This window comes from Schistocerca americana, chromosome 4 (genome assembly GCF_021461395.2).
Source record: "Schistocerca americana isolate TAMUIC-IGC-003095 chromosome 4, iqSchAmer2.1, whole genome shotgun sequence".
In the NCBI taxonomy this organism is placed as follows: domain Eukaryota; kingdom Metazoa; phylum Arthropoda; class Insecta; order Orthoptera; family Acrididae; genus Schistocerca; species Schistocerca americana.
Window position 1 is genome coordinate 537113129 of NC_060122.1, and position 14359 is coordinate 537127487.

A 14359-nucleotide genomic window follows, 5' to 3' on the forward strand; every position below is an offset into this window, starting at 1 on the left:
TTTCCTCTGTCAACCCTTTCGTTATCCAGAAGGGCGTAGATGCCATAGCTGGAACTGTTAAGTCTTGTACCAGGTTGCGTAATGGTACCTTGTTACTAGAAACTGAGAGCGCCTTTCAGGCACAAAAACTGCTTCGAGCCACACTCCTGTACACGTTCCCTGTCTGGGTGGAGGCTCACTGAACTTTGAATTCGTCTCGTGGTGTGGTTTATACTAGATCACTCGACGGATTGACTGACGAGATGATTCAGTCTTTCCTCGCTGAGCAGGGCGTGACGGCTGTCCATAGGGTCATGAAAAAGGTCAACAATGACCTTGTACCGACCCGGACACTTTTCTTGACCTTTGATAGTGTTAAGCTGCCATCGCGAATCAAAGCGGGCTACGAGGTTATTTCTGTTCGCCCCTATGTCCCGACACCTACGCGCTGCTACCAGTGTCAGCGTTTTAATCACACTCGCCAGTCTTGTTCCAATGCGGCTAAATGTGTCACTTGTGGCAGGGATGCCCATGAGGGTGACTGTCCACCTCCGTCTCCTCATTGTGTGAACTGTCAGGGTGACCATGCAGCGTCCTCCCGCGACTGTCCCATCTATAAGGAAGAACGCTGTATCCAAGAAATTCGGGTCAAAGAGAAAGTGTCCACCTCGGCTGCTCGCAAGCTATTTGCTAGTAGGAAGCCCACGCTGCTCCCAGCGGGGAAATACAGTACTGTCCTCGCCTCTCCTCGGACTACCAGGGAGGTGACAACCCAGACGTGCGATCTGACCTTCAGCACCACGGTCGTCCGTTCGGCCAGTGCTAAGATCGCGCGGTCGACGTCTCCTCTTCCTCCCGTCACCCCACAGACACAAGCCCCTTCATCAGCTTCTGCCACGACGAAGACCCAGAAGTCAGATGCACGGGCCTTCAAGAAGGAACCGTCCCGTGCAGACTTCCTACGTACCTCGAACTCCCAGCCATCGACCAGTACTTCCACCAAACGACCTTCCAAGAAGGCTCAAAGGAAGCACAGTTCTCCTTCTCCGCCACGGGGCTTTTCTTCTCCTGCGCCACCCAGCGGTTGCCGCCCCAGGCCGTCATCCGTTTCGCCTGGCCGCACCGCTGGTAGCTGACCAACTGGCCGTTCACCGGCGGAGGAAGCTCCCCCTCCCGGCCATCTTACCAAGATGGCCGATGAACCTATAGAACCAATGGACGATGACTGTCCGCCTACTGATAGCGGCGGCAGTGCTCGCTCGAAGCCGGGCCCTCAGCGGCCTTCGAGGTGACCCCTTCTTTCATCTTCCTTTTCTTCTTGCGATGGCACTTATTCACTGGAATATTCGCAGCATTCGCTCCAACGGAGACGACTTGAAGTTGCTGCTCCGCTTGCACCGTCCGCTCGTCGTAGCCCTCCAGGAAACGAAGCTACGCCCATGCGATCAAATTGCCTTGGCACACTACACCTCTGTGCGTTTTGACCTACCCCCTGTGGTAGGTATTCCGGCTCATGGAGGGGTTATGTTGCTGGTCCAGGATGATATTTACTACGATCCCATCACATTGCACACCGGCCTGCAGGCAGTTGCCATCCGAATTACTCTCCCCACTTTTACATTTTCCATTTGTACCGTTTACACTCCATCGTCGTCTGCCGTTACCAGGGCAGACATGATGCAAATTATTGCTCAGCTACCTGCACCATTTTTGTTAACTGGAGACTTCAATGCCCACCATCCCCTTTGGGGCTCTCCAGCATCCTGCATGAGGGGCTCCCTGTTAGCAGACCTTTTCAACCAGCTCAATCTTGTCTGCCTCAATACTGGCGCCCCTACTTTTCTTCCGGACACATCTCACACCTATTTCCATTTAGACCTCTCTATATGTGCTACCCAACTTGCACACCGGTTTGAGTGGTATGCACTTTCTGATACATATTCGAGCGACCGCTTCCCGTGTGTTATCCATCTCTTGCAGCATACCCCCTCTCCGTGCTCATCTAGTTGGAACATCTCAAAAGCAGACTGGGGGCTCTTCCCTTCCAGGGCGACCTTTCAGGATCAAACCTTCACGAGCTGCGATAGTCGCACACCTCACGGAAGTCATTCTCACTGCTGCTGAATATTCCATCCCTCACCCTACTTCTTCTCCACGTCGCGTACCGGTCCCCTGGTGGACCGCGGCATGTAGAGACGCTTTACGTGCTCGTCGACGTGCTTTACGCACCTTTAAACGCCACCCTACAGTGGCGAATTGTATCAATTATAAACGATTACGTGCACAGTGTCGTCGTATTATTAAAGAAAGCAAGAAAGCCAGCTGGGCTGCTTTCACAAGCACCTTCAACAGTTTTACTTTTTCTTCTGTTGTCTGGGGTAGCCTGCGCCGTTTATCTGGCACTAAGGTCCACTCACCAGTTTCTGGCTTGACGGTCGCGAATGACGTCCTTGTGGCCCTTGAGGATGTCTCCAATGCCTTCGCCCGCTTTTTCGCAGAGGTTTCGAGCTCCGCTCATTACCACCCTGCCTTCCTCCCCCGAAAACAGGCAGAGGAGGCTAAGCCACCTAACTTCTGCTCCTCGAATCGTGAAAGTTATAATGCCCCATTCACCATGCGGGAACTCGAAAACGCACTTGCCCGGTCACGGTCCTCCGTTCCAGGGCCTGATTCTATTCATATTCAGACGCTGAAGAACCTTTCTCCTGCGGGTGAAGGTTTCCTTCTTCGTACTTATAATCGCATCTGGATTGAGGGACATGTTCCCGCATGCTGGCGCGAGTCCCTACTTACCAATGTACAATGTGGATTTCGTAGGCGCCGCTCTGCTGTTGACCATCTGGTTACCTTGTCGACCTTCATTATGAATAACTTCTTGCGGAAGCGCCCGACCGCGGCTGTGTTCTTTGATTTGGAGAAGGCTTACGACACCTGTTGGAGGGCAGGCATTCTCCGCACCATGCATACATGGGGCCTTCGCCGTCGCCTCCCTCTTTTTATTCGTTCCTTTTTAATGGATCGACAGTTCAGGGTACGTGTGGGTTCTGTCCTGTCAGACACCTTTCGCCAGGAGAATGGGGTGCCACAGGGCTCAGTTTTGAGCGTCGCTCTCTTCGCCATAGCGATCAATCCAATAATGGGTTGCCTCCCAGCTGAAGTATCAGGCTCCCTTTTCGTGGACGATTTTACCATCTATTGCAGCGCGCAGCGTACATGTTTCCTGGAGCGCTGTCTTCAGCGTTCTCTTGACCGTCTTTACTCCTGGAGTGTCGCCAATGGCTTCCGTTTTTCTGCCGAGAAGACGGTCTGTATTAACTTCTGGCGCTACAAAGAGTTTCTCCCACCGTCCTTACGACTCGGTCCCGTTGCTCTCCCATTCGTGGAGACAACAAAATTTTTAGGTATTACATTTGACAGGAAACTTAGCTGGTCTCCACATGTGTCATATTTGGCTGCCCGTTGTACCCGTTCTCTAAATGTCCTCCGCGTTCTCAGTGGTATATCGTGGGGAGCGGATCGAACCGTCCTACTTCGCCTATATCGGTCGATCGTCCGCTCCAAGCTGGATTATGGGAGCTTCGTATACTCCTCTGCACGGCCATCCATCTTACGCCGCCTCAACTCCGTACAACATCGGGGTTTACGTCTTGCGATCGGAGCGTTTTATACTAGTCCCGTCGAGAGTCTTCATGCTGAAGCTGGTGAATTGCCACTCACCTACCGGCGCGATATACTGCTTTGTCGGTATGCCTGTCGGCTACTGTCAATGCCCGACCACCCGTCTTATCGTTCCTTTTTTGACGACTCTCTCGACCATCAATACGGGTTGTATGTCTCTGCCCTGCTACCCCCTGGAGTTCGCTTCCGTCGCCTCCTTCAACACCTTGATTTTTCACTCCCTGCAACCTTTCGAGTGGGCGAGAGCCACACGCCACCTTGGCTCCAGTCTCTGGTTCGCGTTCACCTTAACCTCAGCTCGCTCCCAAAGGAGGTTACCCCCGGTTCGGTATACCACTCCCGTTTTGTCGAACTTCGTTCGAAGTTCATTAATATGACCTTCATTTATACAGATGGCTCTAAGACCAATGACGGGGTCGGGTGTTCTTTTATTGTCGGGGCACAAAGTTTCAAGTACCAGCTCCATGGCCATTGTTCGGTCTTCACAGCTGAGCTCTTTGCCCTCTACCAGGCTGTTCTTTACATCTGCCGCCACCGACATTCTGCTTGTCATCTGCTCCGATTCCCTGAGCGCACTCCAGAGCCTCAGTGATCCGTATCCGGTTCACCCTTTCGTGCACCGGGTCCAACGCTCTCTTCAGCAGCTGGTGGACGACGGTTCTCCGGTTAGCTTTATGTGGATTCCTGGCCATGTCGGTATCCCTGGGAACGAAGCTGCAGATGCCGCGGCCAAGGCTGCGGTCCTCCAGCCTCGGACAGCTTCTTGTTGTGTCCCTTCATCAGATTGTAGCAGGGTCCTTTGTCGGCGCATTTTATCGCTGTGGCATGCCGATTGGGCTGCATTTACGGACAACAAGCTTCGGGCCTTGAAACCTCTTCCCGCGGCTTGGCCGTCCTCCTCACGCCCTTCTCGGCGGGAGGAGGTCGTTTTGGCCCGGTTACGAATTGGCCACTGCCGGTTCAGCCATCGCCATCTGCTGACGGCTGCGCCGGCGCCGTTCTGCCCATGTGGGCAATTGCTGACGGTCCGCCACATTTTAACGTCCTGTCCGGATTTTAACACACTGCGTCTTGATCTTGGCCTGCCATGTACTGTAGGTGCCATTTGAGCGGATGACCCACGAGCAGCTGCTCGCGTTCTTCGTTTTATCAACTTGACAAACCCCTCTAACGACATTTGATTATGCTGTTTTTTTAATCCTGTGCCTGTCAGTCTGTCTTTTATCGTGTTTTCCCTTTTAGTTGCTGTTTTAAACTTGTGCCTCGCGGTGCATTCCTAACGTAGACTGGGCGCTAATGACCGTTGAAGTTGTGCGCCCTAAAACCACAAAAAAAAAAAAAACAGATGAACGTGGAGGCCACTCCACGGGACCACGACGCCCACCACAACAACCGAGGAACTACGTTTCAAGTCATCCCCATACTCAGGCACCATAATGGAGTAGCGCCCCAGCCTGGTGAAAGTACGAAGGGAATGTCATATCCCCGTTGAGAACCATAGACATTACCACTTCATCCAGCATCTCCAGACAGATCGCAGTATTGAGGATTCCTGTCAGAAAGTTAGGGCCAATGAGACGCATTCCCCAAATGCCGCACAATTCCATCACTTTGCACGGCTTTGAGCCTTACAGGGAGACATCCACTTGGGTTGTCTAATGACCAGTATCGCAAGTTTGGCTTGTTGACCTGCCCAGTGAAGTCAAAATTCGCCTCATCAATAAAGAGTATGTTGTAAGCAATATCATGATCGGTGGCGTGTTGTGTTAACATCCACTCACAAAACTGCACCCTCCACTCAGGTTCGTCTTCCGCCAGATGTTGTTGGAGTTGCATTTTGAATGCATGCCACTGCTGTCGCTGTAGGATTCGAAGTATACTGCACCATGCCTTTGGGCGAGTCGCCTGACACCTAGGACGAGACTCGTGGCCACTGCTACTGGTGTTGCCGTAGTCGCAGCTTTATCAGTTGCTGTGCGGGGACGTCCAGTATGGGGATTATCTGCCACAGATCCCATTCCTTGACACTTTGTGATCAATTTCCTTATGGCACTTGCCGTGACGGATGCTCTGCCAGGGTGTCAGTGGTTGAAGTTCCTGGTAGTTGCCGTGGAACTTCGGCCACCAGATAACAGAATTATTTCGATCCTCTTTTTTTTGTGTCAGTGGCATGTTCTCCTTCATATTAATGACACATTTGTAACGACAGGAGCAAAACTTGATCAGGTTTGAGCATGCTGTATGACAAATTACACATGTTACAACAAATCATGTGTAACTTTTTACCTATCAAAGATATTGCAAAACGGACTTCACCGCTGTATTTCTCGTCAAATTCTACCCTTAAAACAGGCATCACATGACCCCCTTCCATTAAAGAAATGTGAGATGAATCCAATATAAGGGATACCAAGATGATAGACTGCTCTCGCAGGTTACCCAAAAAGTTTCCTCCGATCCCCTTTGCTTACATCTATTCACCCCGTTCCAGCCTCTTCCCATTTTCGTGATATGTAGCCGGGTTCCGAATTTTGGGACACCATCTATATGAAAGGATTTACTGCAGTAATAGTAGTCATCAGTCCAAAGAGTAGTTTGGTACAGTCTCTGTGCTAATTTGTCTTGTGCATGTCTTTTCATATCTGCATAGCTGCTGCACCCTACGACCATTCGAAACTGCTTGCTGTTTGCAAGCCTTTGTCTCCCTCTACAATTTTTAACCCCCACTCTTGCCACCGTTACTAAATTAATTACCTTGATATCTCAGGTTGTAATAAACATATCTCTTCCTTTGTCAGTTTTTGCCATAAAGCTCTTTTTTCCACAGTTCGTGTGTATATCTCTTCATAAACTACTCATCTATCCTTCTAAACTTCTGCATTATTCTGTAGCACCTCATTGCCAAAGGTTTAATGTTCTTCTTGTCTGTACTACTTATCTTCCACGCTTCGCATCTACATAAGGGTTCCTCTTCTCCTCTTGTGTGGCGGTTGCCAACAAAATACTTTGGACTTTTCCTGTTCATGACCTTCTCCAATATATCATCGCGATATGTAGATATATAAAGGAAAATGATTAAGTTCGCTGGTGTGCGAAACTGTAACTGTCGCATGATCTGTCACTGCCAAATAACACATCTCGATGAAATTTGGACCGTACGTAGAAAGAGAACTCCTACAGCATACTGCTGAATGTAACTCAAAGAAATACACTATGAGACGAGTAGAAATGACACTTTTATTCAAAGACATTAATACAGTGAAGACAGCGTGATTTATGTTGGTCTCCTGGACATTACAAAAGACGGGACACATGCTTAGCAGGGTGTGTGATAAGTACGGACAGCAATGTATGCTTTGCAACGTGCTCCGATTCTGACCATAAGATTGGTAAGCAGTTCTTATGGATGGCGTTCCATTTATCCGGCAGTGCGGTTGTCAACTGCTGGATGGTCGCTGGTGCGTCTGAACGTGTTGCAGTATGTCAGCGCAGTGCACTCCACACATGATCGATGGGGTTTAAGTTGGGAGACCGGGCAGGTTAGTTCCTTCCACCGAGTAGCCCCTCGTTCCAAGAGTTCCTCCGCCTGTGCTGTTCGACGTGGTCTTCCACTGTCATCCATAAGTCAGGGCCGAATGAACCCCGAAAAATATGGACATGAGGCAGAAGTGCTGTATCGGAATGTCGTTGATCGGTAAGAGTTCCGTGTTTAATGATTTGGAGGTCAGTACGTCCGTGCAATATTATGCCTCTCCACACCATAACACCTGTACCGCCAAAACGATCATGTTAGACAATGTTCCTGGGAGCATTACGTCTTCCCCCCTCTCGCCATATCAGAGTATGCCGAAAATGATAATTCAGACTGAATTGGCTTTCATCCGAGAAGAACATGCGATCCCACTCCTCGATGGTCCAGTCCACAGAAAACAACGTACTGGTCTCCGGACAAAGAGCCCACTACCGTGCCGTCACCGTGCCACTGTGGAGCGTGAAATTGCGAGCCTTGCAGTCCTATTGAATGCGGTGGCAAACACACCCGCTGTTTGACGTGGGTCCCATCTGAGCAGTAGCAAAAAAAAAAAAAAAAAAAAAAAAAAAAAAAAAAAAAAAAAAAAAAAAAGGTTCAAATGGCTCTGAGCACTATGGGACTTAACATCTATGGTCATCAGTCCCCTAGAACTTAGAACTACTTAAACCTAACTAACCTAAGGACATCACACAACACCCAGTCATCACGAGGCAGAGAAAATCCTTGATCCCGCCGAGAATCGAACCCGGGCGTGTGAAGCGAAAACGCTACCGCACGACCACGAGCTGCGGACAGTAGTAGCAAATTCCTGGGCTACACTCGTCACACTTCGCCCTTCTTAAAGTTTCCCAACGTTTCATCCTCGTGCGAAGTCATCCAAATGTAGTCTCTGGGCCATCATATAATGAAGTCCACCACCGCAGTGTACAGTAACTGTTCGTTGACTGACACAACACACTTTTACCGTTCCTTCAACTGTCTCGTGTTCCAGGGTTCAAATGGCTCTGAGCACTATGGGACTTAACAGCTATGGTCATCAGTCCCCTAGAACTTAGAACTACTTAAACCTAACTAACCTAAGGACATCACACACATCCATGCCCGAGGCAGGATTCGAACCTGCGACCGTAGCAGTCGCGCGGCTCCAGACTGAGCGCCTAGAACCGCTAGACCACCGCGGCCGGCGTGTTCCAGGGCCATCCCCATTTGGCGCTATAGTCACAGCTCCCTGTGTACGAGTAGGAGACATCTGGCAACATGCTACCACACTCTCATAGATTTTCACCAAAATAGTTAATATGTTATGTTGATTTGTATATGTCGTCCCTAAGTTCTGCACAGCCGTGTACGTAATGTAATAGTGTGCGTAATGTTACTCTTCTCTCGTTGAGCTGTTTTTGGCCAAGGTGAAGGAGGACATTATGACGATTAAGTACCATTAACCCTGTCTGCAGCTCGTGGTCGTGCGGTAGCGTTCTCGCTTCCCGCGCCCGGGTTCCCGGGTTCCCGGGTTCGATTCCCGGCTGGATCTGGGATTTTCTCTGCCTCCTGATGACTGGGTGTTGTGTGATGTCCTTAGGTTAGTTAGGTTTAAGTAGTTCTAAGTTCTAGGGGACTGATGACCATAGATGTTGAGTCCCATAGTGCTCAGAGCCATTTGAACCATTTGATTATCATTAACCATAAACTCAGCTTTCATCATTACTGACAACGTTTGAAAAAAGTTTGGGTCGTCTTGAAGCAGTTCCCAGGAGTCTTCCACGCGATGTTTGCTTCGGCTAGTGTCGACGCAGTCGTGGCACAAACTTCGCTGCTGTCTTTGCCCTGTTCAACTACTCTAACAGAATACGTTTGCACGTGCCATAAACTATTCCCGAGGTCTTGCAGAGGTCTTTGATGATATATCTACGATCTTACAGAATCAGATTCCTCACTTTCTGAACATTTTCTGGTGTGATACCTGTTGACGGCTGACCAGAACGGTCTTCATTTTCTCAACGTCCGTCCTTTTTGAAACGCTTATATCAGTCTTTAAGTTTGTGTCCGACCTAAAGCGTTGTCTCCCAAAGATTGCAACAACATCTGGCGCATTTCTGCAGCAGGTTCTCCAGATTCAAAACGAAATTGTATAGAGACACAAACGTTCTTTCAGGTCCCTCTTAGCAAAAGGGCGTTCTCGCAGAAACAACGACACTGAAATATGCCAAGCTGTAACTAGCCGAACCAATCAGCTCGCAGGCACTTGCCGCATTGATCCAAGAAGGATGTAGCGCTTTACCGTGTATTGGTAACCATATGCTCGCAAAATTCAAATTTCGAAAACCTTAGGATACCGTCTCGTATACGTATTTACACACATACTCCACAAGCCACCGTACGGTGTGTGGCAGAGGTTACCTAGTACCATTACTAGCCATTTCCTTTCCTGTTCCACTCGCTAATAGGGTGAGGGAAAAATGAGTGTCTGTATGCGTCCGTATGACTCCTCATTCCCCGTATCTTTTCGTCGTGATCCTTACGCAAATTGTGTATTGGCGACAGTAGTATCGTTCTGCAATCAGCTGCAAACGCCGGTTCTCTAAATTTTCTCAGTAGTGTTCCTCGAAAAGAACGCCGCCTTCCCTCCCGGGATTCCCATCCGAGTTCACGAAACACGTCCGTAATACTAGCGTGTTGTTCGAACCTACCGGCAACAACTCTAGCAGCCCGCCTCTGAATTGATTCGACCTGGTGCGGATCCCAAACACTCGAACAGTACTCCAGAATAGGTCGCATTAGCATCCTATATGCGGTATTCTTTACAGATGAATGACACTATCCCAAAATTCTAACAATGAACCGATGTTGACCATTCGCCTACCCTACCACAGTCCTCACATGTTATCACTTTGCCATCTTACGCCCAGATATTTAAACGACGTTACTGTGTCAAGCTGGACACTACAAGTGCAGTATCCCAACATTACGGGTTTGTTTTTCCTGTTCATCTGCATAAGCTTACATTTTTCTAGACCTAGAGCTAGCTACCATTCATCACACCAACTAGATAATTTGACCAAGTCGTACTTTTACATCTGACGATTTCGACCGGTCTGGGACGACACGTTTAGTTGTTTTTGTGTCTGGTTGCAGATGTGTCGAGCTTCCAGGCGTTCTTCAACTTCAGCGAGATGCGGGCGCTGCTGGACAGCTTCTGCGTGTACCACGTGAACGCGCCGGGCCAGGAGGAGGGCGCCGCCACGCTGGCCGAGGAGTGAGTAGGCAGTCCGCAGTCGCAGCCGCAGCGTAGCAGAGCGCCCTAGTCTGCCCTTCCGTTACAGACGAAAGCTGCGGCGTAAAGCAGACCCCTCCCCCACGTTGTCTGTGATGTGTTATTATTTAAAATGTAAGCGCAGGTCATAAGTATAGGATGAAACTTCCCAGCAGATTAAAGCTGCATTTCGGACTCTTAACTCGGGACCTTTGCATTTCGCGAGCACACGTTCCACCGACTGAGATATCCAAGCTCGGTGGAGTGATTCACGAGGGAGCTTTGAGTGCATAATTTACAAATATTTCGTGTCAATTAGCAGAGCTATGATAAAATGAAGTCCTGTTCCTGTGAAAACGGTGCCTTTGTCATCTAGCCGTGACAGGCATATGGCCGCCCAGTTAACGTGCTGACAGTCTGTGCCAACGACACGAACAGCATCTGTAACGTTTCAAAGCAAAATAATGCTCGTAACTGATGTAGGATTGCACTTGTATTATTTCTGATAAGGTTCTGATATCCCATAAAACACGCACTGAAGCGTTCCACAGAACAACTAGAAATTTTCGTAACAACAGTAGTCCTACTGCCATCTGTACCATTTTCTTCTCAGGAGACTTTTGTCAAATCTTTCTATTTATTGCAACAGGGACGATAGCAGACTAAGTGAATGTATTTTCAGGTACCAGTTAGTATAAAATGTTAATGTAAATCCAAAATTGGAAAAAAATGAAAAATTACTATAGCAAATGTCTTCTTACACAAAAATTTAAACTTAAAACTTTTTATTAAAACATTGTCAGTTTTTGTGCCACAGATGATACTTGAACCAGGCTCTCTTTGCTTCGAAGGCAGGTGTGCAAGCCATTACACCACTATAGCAGTATAGGTAACGCCCCTGCACAGACTATATTATTCTAATTCCCTCCCTAACACAAAACTTCACATCTTCAGCTTATTTTTCCCTTCTTCAATCGTCACTATTGACGAGTGAGAGCATTGGACTAAGGTAGTCTGTGCAGCTATGTCACCTATACTGCTACGGCGGTGTAATGCCTAGCACACCTGCTTGGTAAGCAAGGAGAGCCTGGTGCAAGTCCCAGCCGTGGCACAAATTTTTAATTCATTTCTTCAGCTTCTATCATTATCTTACATATATTGAGACTCAAATGTCTCAACGAAAATTTAATTATGTCAGACCTATAAACCATTCTCGAAAGTCTTGGAATTCCTGGGACTGATATCATGCCAGTATCGATATCGATGTCATGTCGATATCGACAAAAGGCATAAATCGCCCGGATTCTTGATTCACAGGATGGGTGAACTATCTATAGCCGGCCGCGGTGGACGAGCGGTTCTAGGCGCTTCAGTCCGGACCCGCGCGACTGCTACGGTCGCCGGTTCGAATCCTGCCTCGGGCATGGATGTGTGTGATGTCCTTAGGTTAATTAGATTTAAGTAGTTCTAAATTCTAGGGACTGATGACCTCAGCAGTTAAGTCCCATAGTGCTCAGAGCCATTTGACCCAACTATCTATACAAATAATTAAGTTTGTACAGAACGCTCCGTTCGTGAGTACTACTCTCACTTATCTTCACTACTCTTCACAGTAGGCAAAGATCCCGAGTTCGAGTCTCGATCCGGCACATAGTTTTGATCTTCCAGGAAGTTTCACTCTTCACAGTACTTAACTGTATCTGTTTTCAGTATATGAGATCTACCTGGACTTGGTTCAGCTTCGATTGTTCCTTCCCGTTTCCACTTCACATCACCAAAAGTCGGCTTGGGCAGATTTAAAGTGGTTGAATTGTTCCCAATGGATTTGTTACTCCATCCATTTGTTACGACATCCAGCATTTAGTCCACGTTCGAAGTCACTGAGTCATCTTGACTGATCCACGTTGCTAATGACAACAAAATACTCCGTGCCCCCTTTATATACCGGTGGGTCTGCCTCTCGTGATACCTAGTGGTCAGGTTAGCATTACATGGGGGTATCCACATACTTCTTATTGGACAGTGTACACTGTTGGACATTAGAACTGCAACACCATGAACGATAGAAAATACGAAATTGTATTTACAGTGCTAAAACAATATAGTGGGAAGGATGCACATATAAATTCGTAGGTGGTTTAAGGGTGTACGAGGTGCGAAATTTAGTACGTAATGCTGCCACCCATGGCAACGATAACAGTTCTAACCCGGCTGGGCATTGAGTCATATTGAAGGTAGGTGATGGTTACTGGTATGTAATTCCAGGCTGCTTCAACTTCTCACCAGGAGTTCATTAATGATAGTGGCTGGCGTGTGGAGACATGCCATTCTCTCGGCAAGCAATGGTCAAATGTTTTCAATGAGTGGATGATCTGGAGAACATGCTGGCCAGGGGTCAAACTCCCTCTGTATAGAGTAAGTCAGGGCAACATGAATAATGCACTGATGAGCCAAAACATTATGACCACCTGCTTAATAGCTTGTTTCTCTGTCTTTGGAACGAAATGCATCACATTCTGCGTATCAGGGATCCAACAGCATGTTGGTAGGTTTGCAGAGTTATGTGGCGTTATATGTCAACGCTCAGGTCACGTAATGTGCGTAAATGTCAGGCCGCTGATTTTCGTATGTCACAGAGACCTCGAAGATCGCCACTGTCCTTAAAACGTCGGAAATTTAACGACTGCTGTCCAAATGACCGCTTATGATCCAGAGGTGATTGTGTTGTGTACCCAATGACTCTCCAGGTGCTGGGCCCGTACGACGATAACGAAAATGTAGCTGTGTTCGCTCTCGTTCACATGCCGATACGTCCGTCGTCATACTTGGCCCTGAACTGTTACTCGTCTGAAGGGACAACGTGTTGTCGTTGGGCGTACCTCTGTCGGCTCGCCTCTCTCTGCTGCCGCCAAAGGCGCAAAAATAATAGCCGTGCTGATAGTCTCACATGTTCCAGATGTTTCGCCCTCGCCGTGTGGATACTTGTCATCCTGCAAAGATTCAAGACACGTCACGTAGCCATTCGTTCCTGCACATCCGAGCCAATAATTTTTGTTCTCGCGGACGCTGTTCGCATGGGGTCCGTGAGTTGCTGCGTGACATCTCCATCATATTGCGCCTGCCACCTAACCGTGTGTGGCGGAGGGTACCTCAGATACCACTTACTGATCCTCTCCTTCCCAGTTCGACTCGCGAATGGCACGTGGAAAGAGTGGTTATTGCTAAGCCCCGTAGTAACTATTAATTTCTCGAATTTTCTCGTCGTGATCGTTTCGTGGAGTGTATGTGGGAGGAAGTAATATGTTATCCGACTCCTTCCGGAAAGTGTTCACTCGAAATTTCAGTAGTAGATATCTCCGTTATGCACAACGCTTCTCGTGTAACGTCTGCGACTGGAGTTTGTTGAGCATCTCTGTAACGCTTTCGAGCCCACTGAATAAACTTGTGACGAAACGCGCTGCCCTCCGTTGGATCTTCTATCAGTCCTACCTAGTAGGATCCCAGACTGATGAACAGCACTCTAGAATAGGTTGAACAAGCGCCTTGTAAGCCACTTCCTTCGCGCGTCAACAAAATTTCCATAAGATTCTTCCTATGAATCTCAGTGTTGCATCTTCTTTCCTTACGTGATCATCCCACTTTAAGGTCGCTCTGGATATTTACTCCTGGACATTTTACGATAGATATTGTTTCTAGCAACTTGTCATCAGTGGTGTAGTTGTACAGAGGTTGATTTCTTTTCCTATGTGTGCACAGCATGTTACATTTATTTACGTTCAGGGTCATTGCAAGTACCAGATTTCCCTCGGAATTTGTTTATCCACTGCCACGTGTTTCCCTTTATAATAATTAGATTTGCTGCCATGGTAGCAACAGTTTCTAGGCATTCTACCAGTATAAAACAATACGAAGTTTCAAAA

The 14359-nt window shown here is 48.2% G+C and overlaps 1 protein-coding gene across 7 annotated transcripts in view; it reads left to right on the forward strand.

Annotated features, from left to right (window-relative positions):
* The window catches only part of LOC124612891 (protein NDRG3), a 523697-nt gene that overhangs the window by 418446 nt on the left and 90892 nt on the right, over nt 1–14359 (forward strand). For all 7 annotated transcript variants that reach the window (XM_047141348.1, XM_047141345.1, XM_047141346.1 and 4 more), the window contains one exon: nt 10322–10442. In XM_047141348.1, the coding sequence (XP_046997304.1) occupies nt 10322–10442 (121 nt within the window). The remainder of the gene's footprint in view (nt 1–10321; nt 10443–14359) is intronic.